This window comes from Cervus canadensis, chromosome 6 (assembly GCF_019320065.1).
Source record: "Cervus canadensis isolate Bull #8, Minnesota chromosome 6, ASM1932006v1, whole genome shotgun sequence".
NCBI lineage: Eukaryota > Metazoa > Chordata > Mammalia > Artiodactyla > Cervidae > Cervus > Cervus canadensis.
In genome coordinates, this window is record NC_057391.1 from 74322343 (window position 1) to 74350175 (window position 27833).

General features: G+C 41.9%; 2 protein-coding genes across 4 annotated transcripts in view; one reads left to right on the forward strand and one right to left on the reverse strand.

Annotated features, from left to right (window-relative positions):
* Positions 1 to 7991, forward strand: part of ARG2 (arginase 2) — a 32937-nt gene extending 24946 nt beyond the window's left edge. The window contains exons 5-8 of the mRNA XM_043472353.1: positions 3639 to 3733; positions 3909 to 4013; positions 4948 to 5084; positions 7518 to 7991. Coding sequence (XP_043328288.1) covers positions 3639 to 3733; positions 3909 to 4013; positions 4948 to 5084; positions 7518 to 7723 — 543 coding nt within the window. The 3' untranslated portion in view covers positions 7724 to 7991. The remainder of the gene's footprint in view (positions 1 to 3638; positions 3734 to 3908; positions 4014 to 4947; positions 5085 to 7517) is intronic.
* VTI1B (vesicle transport through interaction with t-SNAREs 1B) lies at positions 7954 to 26469 on the reverse strand. 3 transcript variants are annotated; one of them, XM_043472357.1, is made up of 6 exons: positions 25972 to 26469; positions 17601 to 17659; positions 15806 to 15997; positions 13475 to 13648; positions 9418 to 9454; positions 7954 to 8279 (listed from the first exon to the last, which is right to left on the reverse strand). In XM_043472357.1, exons 1-5 carry the CDS (start codon positions 26084 to 26086, stop codon positions 9434 to 9436), a joined length of 561 nt encoding a protein of 186 aa, XP_043328292.1. In that variant the 5' UTR covers positions 26087 to 26469; the 3' UTR covers positions 7954 to 8279; positions 9418 to 9433. The 3 variants fall into 3 exon arrangements, with proteins under 3 accessions (XP_043328292.1, XP_043328289.1, XP_043328290.1); XM_043472354.1 differs by lacking the exon at positions 9418 to 9454 and adding an exon at positions 9509 to 9570; XM_043472355.1 differs by lacking the exon at positions 9418 to 9454.
* Between the last annotated feature and the right edge of the window lie 1364 nt (positions 26470 to 27833).

Sequence of the window (27833 nt, forward strand, 5' to 3'; positions counted from 1 at the left end):
GTTTTCCCACCCAAAAGACATGAGAGCTCGTGCTAGGCATGGACTAAAATCTGTGTATCCCTCCCCTCAGTAAGGGACCAAGTTAAACCAGGACAGTACAAAGGTTATTCACTAGGCAGAATTCACATTTTGACTCTTGGAGACTTGAAACATAACCTGGTTCCCATCTCGAGAACCAATCTGTAAACAATTCAATAGTGTGCAAAGCGGTGGAAAAGATCTAGTCAGCAGTATTCTTGCTATTTAGGTAAGTTAATGAGAAACCAAGGCCACCTTCAATTCAGGTCATTCGCTCAGTTGTGTCCGACTCTTTGCGACCTCATGGACTGCAGCATGCCAGGGTTCCCTGTCCATCACCATACTCCTGAAGCTTGCTCAAACTCATGTCCATTGAGTCTGTGATGCCATCCAACCATCTCATCTGCTGTTGTCCCCTTCTCCTGCCTTTAATCTTTCCCAGCATCAGGGGTCTTTTCCAATGAATCAGCTCTTCACATCAGGTGGCCAAAGTATTAGAGCCTCAGCTTCAGCGTCAGTCCTTCCAATGAATACTCAGGACTGATTTCCTTTAGGATTGACAGGTTTGATCTCCTTGCAGTCCAAGGGACTCTCAAGACGCTTCTTGAACTCCACAGTTCAAAAGCATCAATTCTTCAGCACCCAGCATTCTTTGGCATTCAGCTTTCTTTATAGTCCAACTCTCACATCCATACATGACTACTGCAAGAACCATAGCTTTGACCAGACAGACGTTTGTTGGCAAAGTAATGTCTCTGCTTTATAATATGCTGTCTAGGTTGGTCACAGCTTTTCTTCCAAGAGTAAGCGTCTTTTAATTTCATGGCTGCAGTCACCCATCTGCAGTGATTTTGGAGCCCAAGAAAATAAAAGTCTGTCACTGTTTCCATTGTTTTCCCCATCTATTTGCCATGAAGTGATGGGACCGGATGCCATGATCTTAATTTTCTGAATGTTGAGTTTTAAGCCAACTTTTTCACTCTCCTCTTTTACTTTCATCAAGAGGATCTTTAGTTCTTCTTTACTTTCTGCCATAAGGGTGGTGTCATCTGTGTTTCTGGGGTTATTGATATTTCTCCCGGCAATCTTGATTCCAGCTTGTGCTTCATCCAGCCTGGCATTTTGCATGATATACTCTGCATGTAAGTTAAATAAGGAGGGGGACAATATAGAACCTTGACATGCTCCTTTCCTGATTTGGAACCAGTCTGTTGTTCCATGTCCAGTTCTAACTGTTGCTTCCTGACCTGCATACAGATTTCTCAAGAGGTAGGTCAGGTGGTCTGGTACTCCCATCTCTTTCAGAATTTTCCACAGTTTATTGTGATCCACACAGTCAAAGGCTTTGGCATAGTCAATAAAGCAGATGTTTTTATGGAACTCTCTTGCTTTTTCAATGATCCAATGGATGTTTGCAATTTGATCTCTGGTTCCTTTGTCTTTTCTAAATCCATCTTGAACATCTGGACTGTTGAAGCCTGGCTTGGAGAATTTTGAGCATTACTCTGCTAGTCTGTGAGATGAGTGCAGTTGTGCAGTAGTTTGAGCATTCTTTGGCATTGCCTTTCTTTGGAATTGGAATGAAAACTGAACTTTTCCAGTCCTGTGGCCACTGCTGAGTTTTCCAAATTTGCTGGCATATTGAGTGCAGCACTTTCACAGCATCATCTTTTAGGATTTGAAATAACTCAACTGGAATTCCATTACCTCCGCTAGCTTTGTTCGTAGTGATGCTTCCTATGCCCATTTGACTTCTCTTTCCAGGATGTCTGGCTCTAGGTGAGTGATCACACCATCGTGGTTATCTGGGTCAGGAAGATCTTTTTTGTATAGTTCTGTGTATTTTTGCCACCTCTTCTTAATATCTTCTGCTTCAGCTAGGTCCATACCATTTCTGTCCTTTATTGTGCCCATCTTTGCATGAAATGTTCCCTTGGTATCACTAATTTTCTTGAAGAGATCTCTAGTCTTTCCCATTCTAGTTTTCCTCTGTTTCTTTGCATTGATCACTGAGGAAGGCTTTATCTCTCTGTGCTATTCTTTGGAACTCTGCATTCAAATGGGTATATCTTTCCTTTTCTCTTTTGACTTGAGCTTCTCTTCTCTCAGCTATTTGTAAGGCCTCGACAACCATTTTGCCTTTTTGCATTTTTTTTTCTTGAGGACCGTCTTGATCACTGCCTCCTGTACAATGTCATGAACCTCTGTCCATAGTTCTTCAGGCACTCTATCAGATCTAATCCCTTCAATCTATTTGTCACTTCTGTAAAATCATTAAAGATTTGACTTAGGTCATACCTGAATGGTCTAGTGATTTTTCCCTACTTTCTTCAAGTCTGAATTTGGCAGTAAGATTGAGTTCATGATCTGAACCACAGTCAGATCCTGGTCTTGTTTTTTCTGACTGTATAGAGCTTTGCCATTAGGCTGCAAAGAATATAATTAATCTGATTTTGGTACTGACCATCTGGTGATGTCGATGTGTAGTCTTCTCTTGTGTTGTTGGAAGAGGGTGTTTGCTATGACAAGTGCATTCTCTTGGCAAAACTTTGTTACCCTTTGCCCTGCTTTATTTTGTACTCCAAGGCCAAATTTGCCTGTTACTCCAGGTATCTCTTGACTTCCTACTTTTGCATTCCAGTTCCTTATAATGAAAAGGACATCTTTTTTGGGTGCTAGTTCTAGCAGGTCTTCATAGAACTGTTCAACGTCAGCTTCTTCAGCATTAATACAGACTTGGATTACTATGATATTGAATGGTTTGCCTTGGAAATGAACAGAGATCATTCTGTCATTCTAGATTGCACCCAAGTACTGCATTCTGGACTCTTTTGTTGACTATGATGGCTACTCCATTTCTTCTAAGGGATTTTTGCCCACAGTAGTAGAATGGTCATCGGAGCTAAATTTGCCAATTCCAGTCCATTTTATTTCACTGATTACTAAAATGTCGATGTTCACTCTTCCCATCTCCTGTTTGACCACTTCCAATTTACCTTGATTTATGGACCTAACTTTCCAGGTTCCTATGCAATACTGTTCTTTACAGCATCAGACTTTATTTCTATCACCAGTCACAGCCACAACTGGGCGTTGTTTTGCTTTGGCTCCATCTCTTCACTCTTTCTGGTGTTATTTCTCCACTCTTCTCCAGTAGCATATTGAGCACCTACTGACCTGGGAAGTTCATCTTTCAATGTCCTGTCCTTTTGCCTTTTCATACTGTTCATGGGGTTCTCAAGGCAAGAATACTTAAGTGGTTTGCCATTGCCTTCTCTAGTGGACCACGTTTTGTCATAACTCTCCACCATGACCTGTCCATCTTGGGTGGCCCTACAGGACATGGCTCATAGTTTCATTGAGTTAGACAAGGCTGTGGTCCATGTGATCAGCTTAATTAGTTTCCTGTGATTGTGTTAAAAGAAGGTATTTTATTCTTCTGAAGACTATACTGTGTTCTGCAGCTGCCCTTCTGAATCATTTCCACTTCTATCAGTTTTTTCCCAGATCGTGTGTTTGCTGGTTTACACATACACTGAGGGTAAGGAGAGAAAGCATACCGCACACAGGGATTTATCTTGGGGAGACCAAGAATCCCTGATGAGTCCTTCTCTTCCCAGGTACCACAGCTCCCAGGATTTTCCTGGATCAAACCTTGTATCTCTTCCCCAAGTATTGTATATATTGGACTAAGAGACGTGGACCCTCCTGAACAGTAAGTTGATACATTAGGGTTGAGTTTTGGGCCTGTCCTGGCCACTAATGTTCCATTTGATAGGTTATTTCTGGACTTAACCTGTTGTAGGTCACTATAAAGACAAGCCCCACTCCCACATCTGATTGAAAAAACTGCTCTTTAGCTAAGGCTTCTTTCCTTTATATCTCACCAGTTTTATTTTAAAGAATTATGATATCCAGTATTTTTCTATGAGAGACATAGATCGACTTGGTATCCAGAAGGTCATGGAACAGACATTTGATCTGCTGATTGGCAAGTAAGTAACTACAATGGATGTCTACTTCTAGGTTCCAAAGGGAACAGGGCAGACTGTCAGTGGGCAGTAAACTTTGGCCTGTCTCTTGAGGATAATGACCTTATAAAAGCAAAACGTACATATAAAAAAATTCAGATAATTCAGGAAGAGACTATGAAACTTCAGTCATGTTCTTCTGGGGCTGGGAGTGAAAACAGCTCCGGTGAATTTCTCTTTAGCTCCATTTTTAATGCTTATCTTTCGAGAGGAGAAGCATTCATTGTTCCAACTTTTCTCTTCCCAGCCTCAACTATTGCATCATCTGAAAGTTTTATATTAAGCAAATCTTGGTAGTATAGAAAGATGACAGATGAATGCTAATAAAATGCTAGTTAACATTTTCCCAGTGCTGAGTCTTCATTTCTGGGTGATTAATTGCCCCACCTTGGTAGTATACCGTTTCTTAAAGTGTTAAGAAGTATAAATAATTTACTATATAGGTGTTTACTGTATGTTACCTTCAACCATTGGGCTGAACTGAAGTTGCAATTGGGAGATGGTAAGATCGCAGTCATAAGTTCAGAGCTGCTGTTCTACTCTGAGAGGATAACTAACTGTAACCTAGACCAATCCAACTACAACTAGAATTTGCCAGAACCCTTGTCCTATGGAAGTGAGGAATTCCCTCTGTTGATAGTTCTTAATATAAGAGGCTCTAAAGCCCAGGGTAAATCAGAAATACAAACTGGAGTTAGTCTGAGGCGCACAGAACAAGGGCAAGACTATGAAGTGTGTAAGCACCTAACATAGTAACTTTCAGAACAGGAAATCTGGAAATCTGCTGCATTAATAAAGTACTAGCATTAACACAACAAAAACAAGGAGTTGTAGCTGTAGGAAGGATGAATATCCAAGTACAGCCCAAATGACTTTCTCTTATTTTCCTCCTTTCAAGAAGACAAAGGCCAATCCATCTGAGTTTCGATATTGATGCATTTGACCCTACACTGGCTCCAGCCACAGGAACCCCTGTTGTAGGGGGACTGACCTATCGAGAAGGCATGTATATTACTGAGGAAATACACAGTACAGGTAAGCAGTGATCAACCTGTTAATTACCTAAGTAGATCTGCTGAAGCCCCTTGCCTGCCAGGGGATCTTTTCTATTACATGTCACTGGAGACACTGTTTTCTCTTTAAACTTCTATAGCTAAAAGCCATGTGGTCAGGGTAATAAGGAGTCATTTAGAGGCATGTTGACCTGGCTGATAACAAAATACGTTAAGGTAACACTGAATAAAAAAAAAAAATATTGTCCACTTAAACACTTAATAAATACAAGAATAAACTCTCAAACTGATGTAGTTCTTTGCATCTGAATTGTATAAAGGCAGATGAAGACTAAAAGGCAAGGCCAAATAGCTCTAATTTTAACCCTGACGCTATAAGATTGGTTCACTGGGAGTTAAGAACGTCAAGCTGAAGCTTCCCTTGAAGATATTTCAAAGCTGGACAATACCTTGTGCCCTTTCATAGAAGTCTTATACTAGAGCTTGTTTGCTAGGACCTGTAATATGGGGATACTGGAAGATGAATGGCTGAAAGGAAGATCAGTAAACTGAAAGCTAGGGGATCAAGAGTAGCTACAAGAGGGGAATTCCCTGGTGGTCCAATGGTTAAGACTTACTTGGTGCTTTCACTGCAGTGGCTGGGTTCAATCCCTGGTTGGGGAACTAAGATCCCACAAGTTTTGTGGTGCAAAAAATTAATAAAAATTTTTAGAAAACAGTAGCTATAAGAGGTTACTGTCCCCAAACTCATACTTATTTGCAAACACTTTCCATTTCTGTCAGAAAGCTTTTTGTTTTAAGGCTACTTTAAATGACCTCTCATTGCAAAATTTAAACAATTACTGCATGGTACTTTAATACCACCTCATGAAATTGGGGTTGAAATAGCATAGAGACCCCAGACTGAAAAGTCGAGGACTATAGGAAACCCTTGACTAGCTGGGATGGGATACAGAAGTTGAGAAATGGTCTCCCTGGCTCTGGAGCCTACCAGAACCTTAGGCACTACAGAAAGAAGAGTGCTTGTCAATCAGATCTGATGGAACCAGAAAATCTTATTCTCAGACCTAGAACTGTAGACACTGTTAGTTGTCCTTAGCCAGTGAACCTGGCAATTCAATTCTCCATTCAGTTTCCCACAGACACCACTTAGAGCAGATTAGTAACCTCTAGCACTTAGATGGGGGCAGTGGTCATACCCTGTCCCTCCCTCCCTTGCTGCAGTGTTATTCTATTCCAAAAGGCTGTCTGTCCTGAGACTATCAACTAGATAAAGCAGTTTGCTTAAATTAATCTACAAGGTGGCAGCAGTCTAGAAACATGGGTAGTATATGTTTTTAACAGCTTGTACCCTCTTGATTTACTTCTGGGCTATGTAAAGGGTCCACATTTAGTAGGTGGAAATTGGATACAGATGTGTGTGCAGGAACCGGTGGACACATCTGCCCATTGTAGTTCTGCACGGTGCACTGAACCCCACATTGCTCCTAAGGGACGGCACACTGTGTGGATGTACTAGCATTGAATGTACATGTGCTAAAACGTAATATCCATAAGTCATTAGGTATATTCATCCATGTATCGAGGCTTTATGACCACCCTAAATATTCAGATACTTGTATTCTCCAATCTAGTTTCTTCTAGTGACTCTTAAAAGGAGGTAGATTAACTTCATCCAGAATAACCAATTAAAAATAAACACCCCAGAGGTAGGGCATATATGTGTTGATGGGGAGGGGCAGAGGGCAGGTGTAGATAGGTTCTTTTTTTGGTTTAATCTTTCCGACTCAAACCCTTTGGCACAAGTACCCAGACCGTCACAGAAGGTAACTGGAGTTCAAACTAAATATGACCAAATGCAAGATACTGCATCAGTCTGAAGGGAAACCTAAGAACTGTGTCATACATGGAGCCTGTCCTCAGAGTTCAAACTTGCAGGGTTGAGAGTAAGATAAGGAGTAACAGCTATACTTTAGGACACACGGTGCCTTAAAAGCCACATAGCGCCAGAGTTCAGAAGTGGGAATAGTGCTGGCTAGTGAGCCCTGAGATCTCATCACACAACTACAGGCAGGCATCTGGGAGGTCCCTAGAAATACTGGAAATGATACATTTTCCCAACTAGATTGGAAGCTCCTACTGCCACCCCTGCTTATCCTTCACCCCGACCTAACTCATCCTAACCAGAAAGCCTGTCAGCCATGCCCGTTATGTTCATTAAACAGGGATAACTGACTTAATTACTTTAAAGGTTTCTTTCGATCCTACTCCAGCATTACCAGTGTTTCTAACTTAAGTTCATGCCCAAGAGGATGAGGTGTAAGGGCCTTCCTGACAGTGGGTAATTTTCTAGTAGAGAATGACCCTTTCACTGTGGTCTGTTCTCCCCGGGCGGGACGACCCCACTGAGAGGAGCAGCTCACAAGTTTCCTTTTGTCCTGCTTTGTGTTCTCAGGGTTGCTCTCAGCCCTGGACCTCGTTGAAGTCAATCCTCGATTGGCCGTGTCAGAGGAGGAGGCCAAGGCTACAGCCAGCCTGGCAGTGGACGTCATTGCTTCGAGTTTCGGGCAGACAAGAGAGGGAGGGCATGTTGTCTACGACCAACTTCCTACTCCCAGCTCACCAGATGAATCAGAGAGTGAAGAACGTGTGAGAATTTAGGGAATACTGTTTGCTGACAGGTGTGTCACAGTGGGCATTCCAGAGCCGTGAGGCGTTTGTGGTGACAGATGTGAATGATCATCTGGGTCAATACTGCCTTAATGAGAACATTTGTGCACTCTCACAATTGTCAAGTTGCCTTCCCTTTCATTTTGGTGACCGATAATAGTACTGTACATGTACTTGGTTTTTTGAAGCTCACAGGGTATATGTCGGAGCACTATGTAAACTTAAAGAAGTCATAAACGACATTTATTACCTTGGTATATCATACTGGTCTTATTGCTGTTCCTTCACATATCAGTGGTTTTCCGTCTTCCTCCCTCCACCCACAGTCTGGCTACATAGTGCCTTCTTGAACCGCTAGTTCACAGCAGCAATAAGATTTTTTCCACACCTCTAACGCCATTCATTCACAAAGTCACAGTTCTGGTCCACAAACCCTTCCCTGTAGGAGGTTCAATGCCTGCGAAAGAATTTGTAATAAACCAGGCCTCCCAGAATGGCTAGCTCCAGTAAGATGACGATGGAAAGCAGCAGCTTGTTGGTTGTCACTCTACAAAGAGAAGCAAAGTGGGATGTAGTCAGAAGTCTGGGTAACCTTATTTCTTTCCATTCTTAATACTGAGGAGTTTGACCTGGGGCCAAGGCAGGATACTGTGAGGCAGACTGAATTTTTGTTTGATCATGTAGCCACAAAGTAACCTTGTAAATAATTACTACTATCTACCTCACAGAAATATTGAAAACTGAGGCAATAAGATACCAAAACATACAAATGTTTTTTTCTAAAATGTCTTCAAATAGTAATTAGTACTTCACTTTAAAAGTAGTTTTTCTATGATGGGCTAGTTAGAAAAATATTAAATGTACATATGAAAAATTATACCATTTTTTAAATCAGTTGAATCAGATTTCAAAGTAGAAGCTCACTATCTAACCATCTACAGCTACCCTGACCACATATTACAGCTGCCGAGGACACATTAGGAGAAGGGTTGGTGGGAGACTCCAGTGTCCAACTCCAGCTCGGTACAAAGAGGTGGTCCTGCTTTAGGATAAGTAACTAGAAGCTGGGAGTGCCTTTCAATGTCTTCTCAACTTCTTGCCTTTCTTTCTCTATAAAGGTAGAAATTTTTCTGAAGCTCCTATATTCTTTAACACAAAGAATCGAAATCAGACATTTCCTCCTGCTCCACAAGGAACTTACCACTGTTTTGGAAAATCTCACTCTCTTGCTAGTTCCATGACTTGGTTATAGTTTTATTCATACTACCTACACTGACTTACCCCCCAAATTCAGCCTCAGTGCCAGTACTTCCCTTCTGCCCATAGTTCTGCTGCTGTCAGCACTTACCTAAAGGGTTTTTTCTCAAGTCAACTCCTTGCTAACAAGACAGAACTCCCAAATAAGGGCTGACTCCCATAAAGGGCAAGCAGAGCCAAAATCAAGTATGAAGCCATAGCAGTGAAAAGTTTTCTAATTAAGTTTTTACAAATTTATTTCCAGGAATTTGAAGCTCTGTTCCCATGTGCTGTCTTCTCTAAAGAATGTAAACTGGGATGAAAAGTCCTTCCAGTGGACCAGTTTTCCACTGCTCCAAATCATAGCAGTATATATACTTCCAACAATGGATTTTTTACTGGGATACTTAACTATGTGATATTCTTTATTTCTTCTGCTTTATCAGTACCTTTGGAAGTCACGGTTTAAAGCTTTGACATTCTCAGCTGAAAGATTAGAATTAAGAGAAATTAATTCTGTGACTAATTTTTAAAACTTACTTTCTGGACATTGAGCGGAGAATCTTCCGACTTTTGCTCAAGTTTTCACTTGTATTTACCAGCTGAGAAGAGAAAATAGCAATTATTTCCCTCTTCTTACAGAAGTACACACTGTAGAACTGAACCTTAGTAAACTGACGGGTGTTAAAGGGTTTATGTTGAAAAACTCCCAGAAATCACATCAATTTAAATGATGGCCTCTGTAAGTAGAAGAAACTGGAAAGGACAAGATACTTTAATACTTGTCAATAGGCCTAGGAATGATTGTATCCCAAGGCTGCTATGAAGAGACCTCTGGGACTGAGCTAATCCTTCACTGTGGCTACACAAAACAAAGTCTTCAAGTTTACCTTGCCAGTAACTACAGTAACTCTGAGCAACTTAAGATGTGAATTTCATCAGCCAAACTCCAGGAGAGCCTCCTGAGCTGATGTTTGTTTTGGTTGGCTGGTGGATTTACCACTTTTGAGATCTGGTTCTTTTTCCTTTTTTCTTTACCCTTTTAAGAGATATTTACATTGACTTGTGAAAGGAATTTATATTTTTTTTTAAAAGTCTTTTTTATCCCCTTTTGGTTGCCTGTTACTAAGCTATATAGCTGGAGGACATTTCAACAGATGCCACCTGCCATCTGTCCCTGTTCACCAGTGGCCTTGGTAAGCTGATATCTCAGCTCATTCCTCAGCTTTTAAATTCAACTAATCCATCTAGTAAGTTCAAAAGTAAAAACAAATAAACCATGCAATCTGCAAACAAGCTGCTTTCTCTGCAGCTTACCTTGAATTCAGTACTTTACTGTGAATTTTCACTGAGGAGGGTGATACCTGGCTTGATTTTTAAGTTGTCAAAATCATTCTGACTTGATTTTAAGAGTGGAGAATTACAGCTATTACGGTGGGAAAATAATAGCTCAGTGTGGGGATCTGAGATGACTTTGTCATATCTAAGTCTTGCCCACAGCATCTGTGTTTCATTTATCTGCCTCATGCTCTTAACACAGCATTCCATTGGCAATTTTTAAAATTCCTTTGCAGATGGTACAGAAAGGAAGAAATAAGTTGTTTTTCAGAGCCTCTTAGAGTGATAGTAGATTAGAGGCCACAGTATAGTCATCATTTGGCCTAAGTATTTTGTTTTCTCACAGTGATCTCCCTTAGTGTAGTAGTAGTAATGTTAGTTGCTCAGTCATATCTGACTCTGTGATCCCATGGACTGTAGCCTGCCACGTCCTCTGTCCATGGGACTTCCTAGGCAAGAATACTGGAGTAGGTTGCCATTTCCTACTCCAGGGGATCTTCTCGACCCAGGGATCGAACCCCTGTCTCCTGTGTCTCCTACATTGCAGGCGGATTTTTTACCACTGAGCCATCGGGGAAGCCCATGATCTCCCTTACCTTAGGTTAAAGAGTCCAGGATTCAGTCAGTTCAGTTCAGTTCAGTTCAGTCGCTCAGTCGTGTCCGACTCTTTGCGACCCCATGAATCACAGCACGCCAGGCCTCCCTGTCTATCACCAGCTCCCGAAGTTTACTCAAACTCATGCCCATCGAGTCGGTGATGCCATCCAGCCATCTCATCCTCTGTCGTCCCCTTCTCCTCCTGCCCCCAATCCCTCCAAGCATCAGGGTCTTTTCCAATGAGTCAGCTCTTCGCATGAGGTGGCCAAAGTACTGGAGTTTCAGCTTCAGCATCAGTCCTTCCAATGAACAGCCAGGACAGATCTCCTTTAGGATGGACTGGTTGGATCTCCTTGCAGTCCAAGGGACTCCCAAGAGTCTTGTCCAACAACTAACTTCAAAAGTATCAATTCTTCAGTGCTCAGCTTTCTTCACAGTCCAACTCTCACATCCATACATGACCACTGGAAAAACCATAGCCTTAACCAGACGGACCTTTGTTGGCAAAGTAATGTCTCTGCTTTTTAATATGCTATCTAGGTTGGTCATAACTTTCCTTCCAAGGAGTAAGCGTCTTTTAATTTCATGGCTGCAGTCACCATCTGCAGTGACTTTGGAGCCCAAAAAAATGAAGTCTGACACTGTTTCCACTGTCTCCCCATCTATTTCCCATGAGGTGATGGGACCAGATGCCATGATCTTAGTTTTCTGAATGTTAAGCTTTAAGCCAGCTTTTCACTCTCCTCTTTCACTTTCATCAAGAGGCTCTTTAGTTCCTCTTCACTCTCAGCCATAAGGGTGGTGTCATCTGCATATCTGAGGTTATTGATATTTCTTCCGGCAATCTTGATTCCAACTTGTGCTTCTTCCAGACCAGTGTTTCTCATGATGTACTCTGCATATAAGTTAAATAAGCAGGGTGACAATATACAGCCTTGACGTACTCCTCCTATTTGGAACCAGTCTGTTGTTCCATGCCCAGTTCTAACTGTTGCTTCCTGACCTGCATACAGGTTTCTCAAGAGGCAGGTCAGGTGGTCTGGCATTCCCCTCTCTTTCAGAATTTTCCACAGTTTACTGTGATCCACACAGTCGAAGGCTTTGGCGTAGTCAATAAAGCAGAAATAGATGGTTTTTTTGGAACTCTCTTGCTTTTTCGATGATCCAGCGGATATTGGCAATTTGATCTCTGGTTCCTCTGCCTTTTCTAAAACCAGCTTGAACATCTGGAAGTTCTCAGTTCAAGTATTGCTGAAGCCTGGCTTGGAGAATTTTGAGCATTACTTTACTAGCGTGTGAGTTGAGTGCAATTGTGCGGTAGTTTGAGCATTCTTTGGGATTGCCTTTCTTAGGGATTGGAATGAAAACTGACCTTTTCCAGTCCTGTGGCCACTGCTGAGTTTTCCAAATTTGCTGGCATATTGAGTGCAGCACTTTCACAGCATCATCTTTCAGGATTTGAAATAGCTCAACTGGAATTCCATCACATCCACTAGCCCTGTTTGTAGTGATGCTTCCTAAGGCCCACTTGACTTCACAATCCAGGATGTCTGGCTCTAGGTGAGCGATCACACCATCATAATTATCTGGGTGGTGAAGATCTTTTTTGTACAGTTCTGTGTATTCTTGCCACCTCTTCTTAGTATCTTCTGCTTCTGTTAGGTCCATACCATCTCTGTCCTTTATCAAACCCATCTTTGCCTGAAATGTTCCGTTGATATCTCTAATTTTCTTGAAGAGATCTCTAGTCTTTCCCATTCTGTTGTTTTCCTCTATTTCTTTGCATTGATCACTGAGGAAGGCTTTCTTATCTCTCCTTGCTATTCTTTGGAATTCTGCATTCAAATGGGAATACCTTTCCTTTTCTCCTTTGCTTTTTTCTTCTCTTCTTTTCACAGCTATTTGTAAGGCCTCCTCAGACAACCATTTTGCCTTATTGCATTTCTTTTCCATGGGGATGGTCTTGATCCCTGTCTCCTGTACAATGTAACGAACCTCCGTCCATAGTTCATCAGGCACTCTGTCTATCAGATGTAGTCCCTTGAATCTATTTCTCACTTCCACTGTATAGCCATTAGGGATTTGATTTAGGTCATACCTGAATGGTCTAGTTGTCAGTAGTACTATTTTATGACATGTGGAAAATAGCCTTGGCTCTAAATGACAGGAAAGCTAGAATCTTTTAAAGCAAATGATGCTTTCATAAGAATAGCAGGTGCTCTACTAGACGTGTGAGAAACAGAAATTTAGTTCATAATACAGGACCTAATACAGGACCTAGTAAAAGGATGGTATGGCTATAATCCTATTTGACAATCTTCAATAAATGTAGAAACTGGGTTTCTGCAATCTCAGTCCCCCTGCCCAATGACCTCTAAATCTTACAAGTAAAATTACTTCCAAGGGATATGTTTTAGTCAAGCAAACTGCGAACAGAGAAAAGCATAAGAACCTAAAAAAATCATACCCTGAATTTGGAACTGTGGTAGCTTCTGGCAGCAGCAAAGCATCAGGGTGTAACGGGCCCAACTTTCCCCATTCTTGCCCCTCTCCCTATCCACCCAGACTTACTCTACTCTTGGTACGTTCCAACTGGTCACGTTGCTCCCCCAGCTCTTCTATGATTTCTGAGCCAATCTGGTCAGTCTCTGCGGCAATACGATGAGAACGCTCAATACTCTGGGTGGCCCGGTTCAGGCTGTCAGTGCCTTGCAGAAGCAATGTCCTTTGAGACTGTAACCGATTCTGACAGGAGTATGGAAGGAACTGTTAGATTTCTTCTGTTATAAATGAATTTATAAGAAGGGATATAGTGTGCAGTAATTTTCATTACTTGTAAGACAATCAAAGATGCTAATGAATCAGACTACAAGAAAACCTGGGATTCAATCTAGGATCACAATACCTCCCAGTCCACTGCTTGTTACACTTAAGTGAGGCAAGGAAAGGATTAAATACACCAGAGCATCTTCTTTGTGCTCCTGATGAATCTGAACTGACTCATGTGCTTCCTGGACTAACAACTTCTGAGAGGCAATGGCCCAGATCTAGCATGCAGGAGCTACCTGAAAATGCATACATCCTATCATTTTGATAGGGCAAATCAACTAAACTCTACTGCCTTAGAAACAGTGTAATTCACTGAAAGTTCCCACTGATTGATACTAAGTGACCATGAATAAGCTATTCGTTTTCAGCACACATAGAAATCACTTAAAAATGTGAGAGACTACTACTCTCTGGAAAAAAGCATCCAAAGAATTTCACCTCAGACCAAACACAGAAAACAAATACTAAAGTTGTTACACTGGTGATTTGCTCTCAGGGGAGGTAGTATCTGGGGCCAAGTAAGGGCCCTATTTCTGAAACTCCACCAAAGCATTATTCCACCTATAGTCCTAAGCACAGAAGGCATGAGGACAGAAGTAGCCTTTGTCAGGCCAGAGATAACTGCTGGCAGAAATGGAGGCAGCTCTAAGTTCTCAGCTATTCAGAGCATACATGTGCACAAACTCTAGAAAAGGGGTCGGCTCACAAGGCCTATTACTGAGCAGGTGACCATTAGCACTTGATAGCAACATTAAGAAGCTGAAAGATGTGTTTACAGATCAGAAGCAACAAGGCTTTTTCACTTCATATATAGCTACGGACAAGTGAGTGAGGAAACCACTGAATGAGGCTGAAATGAACCCCAGTTTACACTGGCTTAAAAGCAGCAGGAAAACAACATTTTTAAACATAAAAGATGAGGATTTTCAACTGATTAGGCTTAAGAAAGAGTAGGGAGAGACAGTAAGGTCACATGAATCAACCCCAGATTTGAAACAATAATTCTACTGAAAGTAGTTTATATACCTATATTGTCTTTATAATTTCCGAAACTAATAATTTTAAAGCAAAATTATTGCTTGGAATTATCCTCCCCCCTTTTGTTTTTGGGGCTTTTTGGGTCACAGATGACCAAAGTCACTGTACACCTTTCATCTCACTTTTAACAAGTGCTACTTGCCTGCGTTTTCCCACTCTGCTTTGAAAATTTTACATTATTCTAAAATACTCTAGTTTTCACATCAGGAATGTCAGGCCAGTATCATTTGAATATTTCTTAAACTTTATTTAGGATGCATCATGAAATAGGATTTGTTTAAAACTGTCATCAGCCTTTCTACATCCATACAGTCTGCACTAGTGGGTCCCCTTCCACTTCTCTCCCACATTACCAGCCAGGCCATTTCTACTTTGTGCTGTGGAATATAGTCCCAAATGTAACACATGAAATTTAACCTTTGTCAAGCTTTTCTCCTTTACCTATCTAGCTTCTCTAGACAGTTTGAGAATACAGATTTTCAATTTAGAAGTCTAATTTTATAAATGAGAACACTGGAGGCTAGAGAGGCAGCCTGTCTCACTTTCTATTATGATGAAGTAAGGTGTCAGCCCCGTTTTTGAGAAGCATCCTGCTTTCTCTACTGTATCTGGGCTATTGGGCCATCTTGATACAAATATAAGGGAAAGTGTGGGTTACTTTTGTAACAATGCTCTGATAAGTTAAAATCCTAACTGAACTCTGGGGGGATATGTGACAAAGAAACAGGATTGGTGAATCAGACTACAGAGTCCAGGTGTAATATGAATAGGTAACACTTGTATATCACCACTACCCATCAAGCACTGTTTTATACATAAAGGATACAAAAAAATCTAAACAGGCAAATTGTTTGGAATGGTCTGCATTAAATTCAGTAGAGGAAGGCACCCAAGGGGAGAAGGGGAATTGGATGCAAGAGGGAAAGATAAGATAGAAAAAAACAGTCAAGTATGCACTAATAACATGAATTGTACTTCACAATTCGGTTAATCATTGTACCACAGACCCACAGGGAAAAGACAGCTGAAGCTTACCATATGCTCATTCTCCACAGTGTATGTACCATATTTCATGTCTCCTCGGGCCCCAGGAGTGGCTGTCAAAGGCGTACTTCTCACTTCCCGATGGAGTTTAGCAAGGTCCTTTCGGTAGGTTCGAAGCTTAGACATCATAGGGTTACGGAAAGATAGGGGAGCGTAACGTAGTTCCTCTTCCATCTCTGCCAGCTAGGAAGGCAGACAGTGGTGAGCAGACGGCCTGCTTCTATTCTCTTATGGGTAGTATGTCTAGTCGACCAATCAAACCACAGGCAGTCCTAAATAAATACTCAACATGTGGCCCAGGAGGGCAGGGACCACATGTGACACCTTCACTTCATTACTGAGTGCTTGGCACAGTGCCCAGTGGGCACAGAACAGGCCTTCCCAAAGTATGTGATGAATGAGTGAGAAAACTAACAAGTAGCTTATAGCTTATTAAACATTTTGACATATACTGTCTCATTTAATCCTCACAACAGATCAAAAAGGTAGGAAATACTTTTACTTCATATATGAGACTTGAAGAAACCTGTTCAAGATTACGTAAGTCAGGATTCCAGATCTTCATACTCTTTTCAGCACACCAAGTTCTTAGCCTGTTATGGTTCAAGTGCTATCACGAAGCACTTAGGGATGTACTGTACTAAAAATGATTAGGGGTATGGCATCAAGGTTCTTCCCTTCCTCCTCCTGAAAATCAACTGTGTCCATGTCAGAATAACCAGAGGTCCGAATCATTTCCATTTTTTTGGGACAAATAAATTGTAACACACAGACTTATTTGTAAGAGGCCATGAGTCATTTTCTTCTGCTTTGGATGGCTAGAGTAGGACTGGTTAACTTTAGAAAATGCTACCAAGATGTTAATTGAAAAAGAGGACTAGCTCTGTAACAGATATCACAGATATATGCCCAGTAATGCAGAGGTATTAGAAAAGTTTCTGGAAATCCCATGAAGGTGATAGTTTCCACAGTCTGGCAGGCTGATCCTTCTTCAAATACATGCAGAACAAAGGATGCAGATGGGCTTAACTTCTCAAAACTTCATTGTAATAAAAGAGTTATTCCTCAACAAACAATGAAGTTCTCTGGCTTAAAAAGAATTCTTCAGTCTACTCTGGGGTAGCAGATACTAGAGGCAACTGTTTCTTTGGAGTGCTACCAGGGACCAAGATTTTAGCTCCAGCCTCCCAGAAGGGTTTGCTAAAGCTAGAGCACAATGTGATGAAGACAGAGGACCCTTACTTCTAAAAGGTAAGACCAAAACTTTTTTTTTTTTTTTTTTAAAGAAAAGTCACAGGTTAAATGAGAAGCAGTTCTTAAACTGCTTAGCAACCTGGACCAACTTCTGCTAAGCTTTGGGTCCTGACTGAGAACTCATCCTGACCATGCATGCCTTGCCCAAGGTACCAAAACCTTCTATTTTTTAAAACAAGGCAATGTGAGTAGGAACCACCTCTGAGCTCCATTTTCTGTGACAGTAAATTTAACAAAGGAGAATAAGTTATCTTAATGGCCAGCTTTTAAAATGAGCTTTCCAAAGACCACCCAAGTAAAAGGAGAATGTCCTTATGGTATCAGCAGTGTTTTATCAAGGACTCACTTCAGGGGAGTCTTTAAGTTTTACTCAATACCCATCTCCATCAACTGGCCTCATTTAGTAAGAAATAATCAAAACTAAGATCAATGGAAAGGAACGGTTAAATCTGTGATCATAATGTCATAAGCATTACTTCTGGCAAAGACCAACAAACAGGAAGAGGAAATAAGGACTTGTTCCTGTTCTCACCGTTTCATTTGCTTCCTGTTGCTTTTCATCGAAATCTCTGATCAACTTCTTCTTCTCTTCTGGAAAAGACAGATGAGTTTTAAATACTCAATCCTGCTTCCAAACATTTATTTGTAGAGGACATACCCTCTGCTTAGAATATACTCCCCATTCCCTTCCCGGGGGTACCCTACAGTACTTAATAACCCCTAAAAGACATTTAGAAGTGTAAGGGAACTAGTTACCACAATTAATGGGGGGGGGGGGGAGCAGGGGGAGGGATGGTATTACCACTGACATTTAAGTGCCCAGGGAACAAGAGTACCTATGCTTCCTGCGTAACAATGATCTGGCCCCAAAGACCAATAGCATTCCTACTAAGAAAGAAAACAGGGCTAAATTATTGTCAATCTTTCTTCACTGACCCTAAGAAAGGGACCAGGCACGCTTTGATCAATAAAAATGTTTAACAATACCAGTTCTCTGAAATCTTCATCCCCATGGTAAATCACATCTCTACATTAACCCTTATCCACTGCTTTTCTGCAAAATATATTCAAAGCCCACCTACTTTGCTCTCTGGAGAGCCTGCAAGGCATACAACACAAGTTTCTTAGCCATACCCTCTGGCAGCAGTGTAGGAAATGATGTAAAATACCACTGACTCACACAGGGGAAAATGTCATTCCTTATTCAATCCTTTGCATCATGTTATTTTAGTTCTAGTATGTCTTTAATACCTAAAAACTACTAATCTCCTCTTTAAAAAAAATAGAACGGGCTTTAGCCTCAAAGCAAGGACATCTAACTAAACCAGCATTGTTTTGTCTTCATTGTAGCTTTTCTGATCATATAGCTAGGTTCTATAGATTTTCCATCTAAGGCAGTGATATAAAATTTCCTTTTAAAGTAACTTTATATGTTAAATAAATGCATTTTACATGAAATACTGATATAAAGGAAATAATTACAGTAAAAATGGTGCTTAGACACACCACAATGATGAAGGGAGTACCTGGTAAACTTTGTATGGAGGGAAGTGCTGGGGAGTAAACAGCCTTAGGTTTTGGTCTTAGCTTTGGGCCTAACTCAACATGTAAGCCTGGATAATTCTCTTCAACTTTTTGGGATCTAACCTCCTTCCTTGGCTAGGAAATGAGGAGGCAAATCACACCTAAGAAGCAAAAATTAGCCCTATTTATGAGGAGTTTCTTTTTTTCCAATGTATACAGCAAAATGAATGTTCTCCCTGGAAATCTACACATAATCTACTTATTACCACAAAACTGTCACTGCTTATAATATTTTTTGAACTCATCTTTTGGGATTACATTCACAATCTGGGATACTTTTTTTAAAATTGTGGTAAAATATGTATAACATAAAACTTACTATTTTGACCATTTTAAGTGTACAGTTAAGTGGCATGAAGTACATTCACAATTTTGGGCAACCATCACCATTATCCATCTATAGAACCTTTGCATCATCCCAAACTGAAACTCTACACCCAGTAAACACTAATTCCCTATTTCCCCTCCCCTCAGACTCTGGTAACCACAATTCTACTTTCTGTGTCTATGAATCTGACTGCTCCAAGCACCTCATATAAGAAGAATCATCAAGTATTTGTCTTTTGGGTTTGACTTATCTCACTTAGCATAAAACCTTCAAGGTTCCTCCATACCGCAGCATGTATGAGGGCAGTCCATGTGTTTTTCACTCAGTGTGATTTCTAAATACCAGCCAGCACTGCCATCAACTGAAGAAAGAGCAATCTTTACCAACGCCAAGAAAACAGCAGAGTAAGGCCTACGAAGGGATGGCATGCAGGTACTCGACATGCTGTCCTAAGATTTTCTTGGATAATTTTGTTTACCAATTTTCATCTCACACCTTGACTTTCAAACCCAATCCCATGTTGGAAGTAACACCACTGTCATGCTTTATATAGATTTACATTGTGTTAATCACATAGCATCTAGCATGTCAGCTGTCCACTACTTTTTAACTGATCGTAAATCACTTGGCTGTATATATTCTACGTTCTCAACTTGACCTCAATCTCCCTCTGAGTAGAGAAATTTACTTTTTCTTTTATACATCCTATAAGTTCCAGAACTCTAAACCTGGTAGGGTGCTTCTTAAACACTGTCATTGCCTGCAAGACTTAAGTGACAATCCATCCTTTACTAAGCTGCATTCATTGTCATGTGCATTCCCTTAATACGTATTCCAGGTGAACAATTTTTCACCACACACTGCTCACAACTCGCCCCCGCCCCAACAAAAGGAGAAAGTTCAGGCAAAGCAAAAGGCCTACCTCTTGACCAACCATGAGGTAACCACCATGAAATTACCACCACGAGTGAAAGTGTTAGTTGTTCTTTGCAACCCCATACTGTAACCCATCAGGCTCCTCTGTTCATGGAATTCTCCAGGCAAGAACACTGGAGTGGGTAGCCATTCCCTTCTCCAGGGGATCTTCCTGACCCAGGGACTGAACCTGGGTCTCTCACACTGCAGGCAGATTCTCCCTGTCTGAGCCAGCAGGGAAGTGCCAAAGCAGCTTTATTATCCTTGAGTGGGCTGTGTTTCCACCCATCAGCAGTGAAATAATATCTGCAATCAAGAATGGCTACTTCCATGGAGAGCTATCATATTATTTTATAATAAGCATTCACAAAAGTGTTGAGTGTCACCACTCCTCTGAAGAGGCACATCTCCAAACTCAAGCACACTCACTCAGTTCTGATCCAAGTTCTATAAGTGCATTCTGGCCCTAGATTTTTCTACATCTCTGTTAGTCCTAAGTTCTCCTCGTTTAATCTTTGTTAAAGGATACGAGTATCTGCATTCCTAAGAGACAAATTCTAGAATAATTCAAAGAATGCAGCTGTATAATAAGAATCAGGGTGGGGGGGGGGGTGGCAAGGTAGTCCACAGAGTCTTGATCCTTTCACTAACTTCCCTGCATGATTCTGTTATTCTCAGTCTTTTTGGAATACTCTACTCTCTGATTTCATAAGACATATATTCTCCTACGAGTGCTCTACAGCCTATATACTTCTAAAGATTCAAGAGACGGAACCCTTACCCAACCGAGAGGTATCAATACCTGTTCCTTTATGCTTTGCTCAGAGCTGTGAGATTAATGAATGTTAAGAGCTGAAATCATTTTACAGTTGAGGAAACTAGAGCCTGGAGACTGTCTTCCCCAAAGCCATAGAAAAGAGAAGATGTGTAGCAACACTAGTTACAGAATGCAAGTCTCTAACTATAGCACTGTACACCATGTACACTATGGCACTGAGGGGTATTTTCACGCTCCCAAGATACACAAGTATAATCTTTTCAAATCTCTTCATTTTTCAGGGAGCTAGAATTAACACTACAATCAACCACAAAACAGCAGGACTGATAGCAGGTAGACTGGACACTCAGAAAGAATGAGCTACTCCAATAACACTATTCCTGACCCCTCATGTCTTTCCAAACCATTCACACGTTGAGTGACTCACCCTGAAGCCGAATGTCTGGTAAACTAGGTGCACAGCAGCACAACGTCTCAGACACGGAATAAAATGGAAACACCCAGCACTGAAAGTGCTAGAGGAAACCTACGGCATCTTAACCAAGGTGGCAGCCTCTCCACCTTGTAGAAAAAGAAAAGAAGGTAGCTCAGTCATGTCAAACTCTTTGTGACACCTATAGTCCATGGAATTCTCCAGGCCCGAATACTGCAGTGGGTAGCCTTTCCCTTCTCCAGGGGATCTTCCCCACCCAGGAATCAAACCCAGTTCTTCCGCACTGCAGGTGGATTCTTTACCAGCTGAGCCACTGGTAGGCGGTTTGAATTTTCACAACCCCAGAATGACTCATCTTGGTCCATTAGAACTGTGGAAATAACTTCAGTTTCACCAGGATCTTTAAAATTTGTGATTAATGCTTTTGGTGCCTCCTTGCAGCATTTCTAGGACCTACATCCTCTTTGCAGACCTCATGGTTAACCTGATCTCACACCATAAAGGAAGTTAAAGCATCAGATCCCTCTAAGCCTGTTTCCTCAATTATAAATAAGAAATATAACAGCACTGACCTGTATAGTTGTCTGAAAAAGACAATACATATAACAAACACGCAGCAAATGCTAAGCACACTAAAGGTTCAATAAATAGTGCTACCACTGTTTTTTAAAGTAAATTCCTAGGTAGGAAGAACTAAGCAAAAACTAAATTTAAATATGAAGTGTTGGAAAAATTAAAATTCTGCAGCCAGGGAGTAATTGTGTTTACTAACCTGCTACATATGGTCCTCCGTAGTTATCATTTTTTCTGGTTTCTGAAATAATGGAGTTTCGTGTATAGCAATTGAAATGAGTGAATTAAAGTGAAACACTGAAAAATTTTACAATGTTCATTACAATATGTGAAGAGATGCCTTCAGGTGCTACGAAACTAAAACTAGAAATCACGACTATAGGTACTTACTGTATTAACTGGATAAGAATTTACAGCAGCTTGAGATATGTGGAGAGACCTCTTCAGATGCTGCAAAACTAAAACTACAAATTATTGTGGGTGTTTAAAGTAATAATAAATGGATTAATAAGTATCACAAATGCTAATGGACTGTCACTGCCATACAAACTTCCTAAAGTAAGACACATTGTGTCTGTTAATCCTATCCTTTTTAAAAATAGATATACATTGATTTTAAAAGTGATGACAATATGGAAAACATGGTAAATAAAATCACCTTCAGTTTCAACATTTAATCATACATTGATAGTTACTATTTTCTTCCCAACAATTCACAGTATTTATACAACCATTCAACAAATATTTATAGAGCACCAAGTATGTACTAGGCATTGTTCTAGGTGCTTGAGTGCTAAGTTGCTTTGGTCATGTCTGACTCTTTTAGACCCTATGGACTGTAGCCTGCACCAGGCTTCTCTGTCCATGGGATTTTTCCAGGCAAGAGTACTGGAGTGGGTTGCCATATCCTCCTCCATCTAGATGCTTAGGATATATAATTAACAAAACAGACAAAATATAGAGCTTACAACAGAAGAGGAGGGAATGCTTCCAAAGTCTTTTATGAGGCCAGCACTGCATACCAAAACCAGAGAACATCACAAGAAAAGGAAATTACAGGCCAATATCCCTGATGCAAAAATCCTCAACAAAATATTAGCAAAACAAAGGGCATTTTCCACAGAAACAGAACAAACAATCCAAAAATTTGTATGGAACCACAAAAAACCGCAATTAGGCAAAGCAATCTTGAAAAAGAAAAACAAAGCTGGAAGCATCATGCTTTCTGATTTCAAACTACAGCTGACCCTTGAACAAGGGTCTGAATTGGGCAGGTCCCCTTTATAGACATATTTTTTTCAATAGTAAATTCTATAGTACCATATAACCCGTGGTTGGCTGAAATCTGCAGATACTGAGGAACCTTGGATAGGAGGGCCAACAAGCTACACTTGGATTTTCAGCAACACAGAAGGTTGGTGTTCAAGGGTTAACTGTATATTATAAAGCTAAAGTAATGAAAACAGTATGGTAACTGGCATTAAAACAGATTCAAAGCTCAATGGAATGGAAAATACAGCCCAGAAAAAAAAAACCCACTAAGGTATGGTCCCCAGTATAATTCTGTGCCTCTTTCAACCTCTACTCGGTCACCAGCATTCTCCTTCTAAAATACAATCATATGGTTCGATTTTATTTTAGAATCTGTATTTTGTTCAGGATTTTTGCATCTATGTTCATCAGGGATAGTGGCCCGTAATTTTCTTTTCTTGTGATATTTCCTGCCTTTGGTATCAATGTGGGCTGGCCTTTAAAAGAATTTAAAATCCTTTATTGAGTCTCCGTGTCAAGTTTAGATGTCTTAATGTAATATTTAGGTCCCTTAAGGGTCTGGCTGTGTCTTACTTACCTCATCTACTACTGATCTCCCATACACATCTTAAGTTTCAGTCATAGTTCTGAATATTTGACTTTTATTTTTCCTTCCTTTGTTGTCTCTTCTCATTTCCCCTCTCAGGCAAACTCCCGCTCAACCCTTTACACTCAGAAGCTTCTCAAAAAGGAGAAGCTTTTTGAGAAGCTTTCCTCTCACTCCCCTATGGCCATGTTAGCTTTTCTGTCACGGTCTCAAAACTATGTTAGGACTCATCACACACTTTGGAAATTTGCTCCCATTTAAGGCAAGAACTCATAGAACTCCCTAGACCCAGGATACTGAGTGATACATAATTCTTGATAGATGTTTATTGAAAATATTCAATTACCGAGCATAAGCTAAATGCAAGGGATGTGTTATGTATTAATATATTATTCAGTGCTTAATAATTCATGATAGGAAAGCTTTGGAAAGCCTATGAAGTCGTCTCAGGACAAGAAAAAAAGGAATCAGAGATGACACCCCAGTATGTTTGCTTAATTCAACTTATTCAACAAATATTTATTGAGGAATATAAACACAGCAGTGAATAAAGAGGCTGAAGGTTGTTGAAATTCTTATAACCTGAGGATATGCAAATACTATATATACTTACCCACTGAACAACTGTTACCAGCAACTTGTGTTGAGAATATTTTGTACTTGAGTAGAAATTCACACCTTTTTGATTGTCCTCTTTGCAGCAATTAGAAGTTCAGGTAGATGACAAAAGTGAATACAACTAAGTTTTCTATTTTTGGAAACAGAATGTCCTTTGGCATTATTTAGCCTTCCCCGGTGGCTCAGTTGGTAAAGAAGTCGCCTACAATGCAGGAGACCAAGTGCAATGCAGGAGACAGGGGTTTCAATCCCTGGGTTGGGAAGATCCCCTGGAGAAGGAAATGGCAACCCACTCCAATCTGGGAAATGCCATGGACAGAGGAGTCTGGTGGGCTACAGTCCATGAGGTTGGAAAGTCAGACACGACTTAACAGCTAAACCACAACCACACCCTTACAGAAACAAATTTTGCAAAATTTAAATAACACCAGGCTGAAAAAATGATCTATTTTTCAACCATGTAAATCATATCCAATCACTCTCCTGTTCTGTAGCCTTTAACTTCAAGTCACTGTATTCAGATAAAGATGCAAATCTTTCACCATGGTTCACGTGGCCCCACACAATCTGGCCCTTTAAAACCTTATCCACTACTACTATTTCCTTTGCGCATTCCACCCTAAACACACCGGCCCTTTAGTTCTTCCTAGAGCATACCAAGCTCACTTCTGCTTAAGGACTATTACAGTACTATTCTGTCCTCCTGAAACATATTTCTCCCAGATTTTTGCATGGTTCACTCCCTTATTTCAAGTCTCTGCTCAAACGCCACCTCCTCAAAGAGGCCTTTCACAGCCACCCAATTTACAACGAGAGCTTCCCCATTCCTTGCCCTGCTTTATTTTCCTGTATGGCCCTTAACACCACTTCCTAATATTTATATATCATCATCGACCCATAAGAACAGAGATTTGTAAGTCTTTTCACAGCAGTTTGCAATATTACCAGCATCCAGACAGTGCCTAGCGCACAGCAGCCTCTCTCAATAAGTATATGTTAAACAAAAGTATGAGTTTCATTCTCACCAGAGTCATTCAATTCATGTGACCTTGGGTAACTCTCAGAGCAAACACTCAAGCTTCCACGCTTCAGTAAAAGCAATGAAAGTCTCATCGGCCTTGTCATCAAGATCTACTTGTCTTAAGGCAAAGAACTATGATAGACTTTCCTATACAGATTCAACCAGAAAACTCTTAGCTCCCCCAAGCCAAGCTTGCAGCACACTGCATTATGAAATCAAGGGGCAGGAAGGTCTAAGCAGAGGTCATAAAAGGATCGCACCTGAAGGCCACCATCCTTATTTTAAAGACCAGTCCCTCCCCCAACCCCCACCCACCCCCAAGACTGGTTATTTACACCAGCCTCAAAAGTTATGATGGCTTTGGGTTCTTAACCCTTTTTGTGCCTTTTGGTCCTTTGCCAGTCTGGTGAAAACTATGGGCCTCTTTGGAGAATACTTTTAAGCGTGGAAAACAAAATACTGAGAGCCACAAAGAAAACCAATTATACTCAGTTTACAGATTTAAGGGTCACAGGTCTAAGGTGTCTCATGCCCATCTTGCCACAGTGAAAATGAAACGAGCGAGCTCTGAAGGCTACAGGGGATTCAAGAGAGAGATGACACTCCGTGATGGATCCTTGGGTACCTAAGAGGTAGCACGGAGATTCTGGATGCCGGGACTCAGCCAGCCCTAGGGGGCGTGTCTGAGGATGCCAAGCGAGGAGACTGGAGGGTGGGCCTGGGAAGAGGTGGGGGCTCTTCCTCCCGGTGCTAGCGGAGCGCTGTTCCTGTTGGCTCATCCCACTCCCACCTCACCTGTCCCTGCCATCCCCAGGAGCCGCTCCGGCACCCCTCGTAGGTCTTCATGGAGGCCGCGGAAGATCTCGTGCAGTTTCTCGAAATGCTCCGAGGAAGCGGCGGAGGTGGCCATGGCGCAGGCCGCTTTCGAGCAGCGGGCGCCGAAATTTTGGGCCGAGGGCCCGTTCCTACTCCGTCGTCAGCCGCCAAGCCCCGCAGGCATCACGGCGACCGCCGCCACAGTCGCCCAAGACGAGGCGCTTCCGGGGCCGCGGCGGGGTCCTCCCGGGCCGGAACGCCCACCCCCCGCATGCCGTCACTGACGGCGCGCCGGGCGCCAAAGCCTGACAGAAAGTTAGTCTGGCTCCGTTGCCCTGGGGACTCCTGAATCGGCGGCGGCGCTTTGGCGCGAGCGGCAGTCTCGGAGCCCCGGAAATGCTCAGTCCGAGGCTGGGGGGAAGCCCTATGGCGGAAGGAAAACATGGGCACCCGCGGGCCTGGCGACGCGGACTCCTCTTTCCTGGGCCCCGCCTTCCGCCAAGGGTTGGGGGCGCTGCAGTGCATGCCGGGGGTTGTAGTTCGGCGCGGAAGACGCTCCGACTCGGAAGTCAGCAGTTGCTGGGGGCGGTGGTCCTGCTGTAACCGTGGCCGCCGGCGTGACCCTGATGCGCAGCGGTTAGGTATCAGTTGGTACCTGGCCGTCGTCTTCATAATCATCTCACTGTGTGACTATCCTGACTTCCTCAGTTCACATTCCGGCTGTTAGCCTTCAGTTCTCAGAAGATAGTTGAACCAGGTGCCTGCCTGACACCGAGCTGAAAGCACTTTTATTGGGGAGCAGGTGACCGAAGTGACATGCTTTCAGGAGTGGTCCCCAGGCAGCAGTGCGACCCCTCAAATATGCGCTCAGCCTCTAGCGGTTGGGCTTGCTCATGCATTCACTCACTCAGGCAATTTAAGCGTAGCCTTTATGCTGGGATTTGGGCATGTGTTGGTGAATAAAAGATTCACCCTCTGCGCTTGGATAATTTATAATGTAGTGAGCAAGGCAGACCTGGCTTCATCAGGTCTCTTTCCCATTAAGTGTAATGTGTTAACAATTACAAAGACTTTTCCTGCACACTGTGGGTTTCCATGGTTTCAGTTCAGTTCAGTTCAGTTCAGTTGCTCAGTCGACTCCGACTCTTTGCTACCCCATGAATCGCAGCACTGCCAGCCCTCCCTGTCCATCACCAACTCCCAGAGTTTACTCAAACTCATGTCCATCGAGTTGGTGATGCCATCCAGCCATCTCATCCTCTGTCGTCCCCATCCTCTGCCCCCAATCCCTCCCAGCATCAGGGTCTTTTCCAATGAGTCAACTCTTCGCATGAGGTGGCCAAAGTATCGGAGTTTCAGCTTCAGCATCAGTCCTTCCAATGAACACCCAGGACTGATCTGCTTTAGGATGGACTGGTTGGATCTCCTTGCAGTCCAAGGGACTCTCAAGTCTTCTCCAACACCATAGTTCAAAAGCATCAGTTTTTTGGTGCACAGCTTTCTTCACAGTCCAACTCAAATCCATACATGACCACTGGAAAAACCATAGCCTTGACTAGATGGATCTTTGTTGGCAAAGTAATGTCTCTGCTTTTTAATATGCTGTCTAGGTTGGTTATAACTTTCCTTCCAAGGAGTGTCTTAATTTCATGGCTGCAATCACCATCTGCAGTGATTTTGGAGCCCCCCCAAAATAAAGTCTGCCACTGTTTCTACTGTTTCCCCATCTATTTGCCATGAAGTGATGGGACCAGATGCCATGATCTTAGTTTTCTAAATGTTGAGCTTTAAGTCAACTTTTTCACTCTCCTCTTTCACTTTCATCAAGAGGCTCTTTAGTT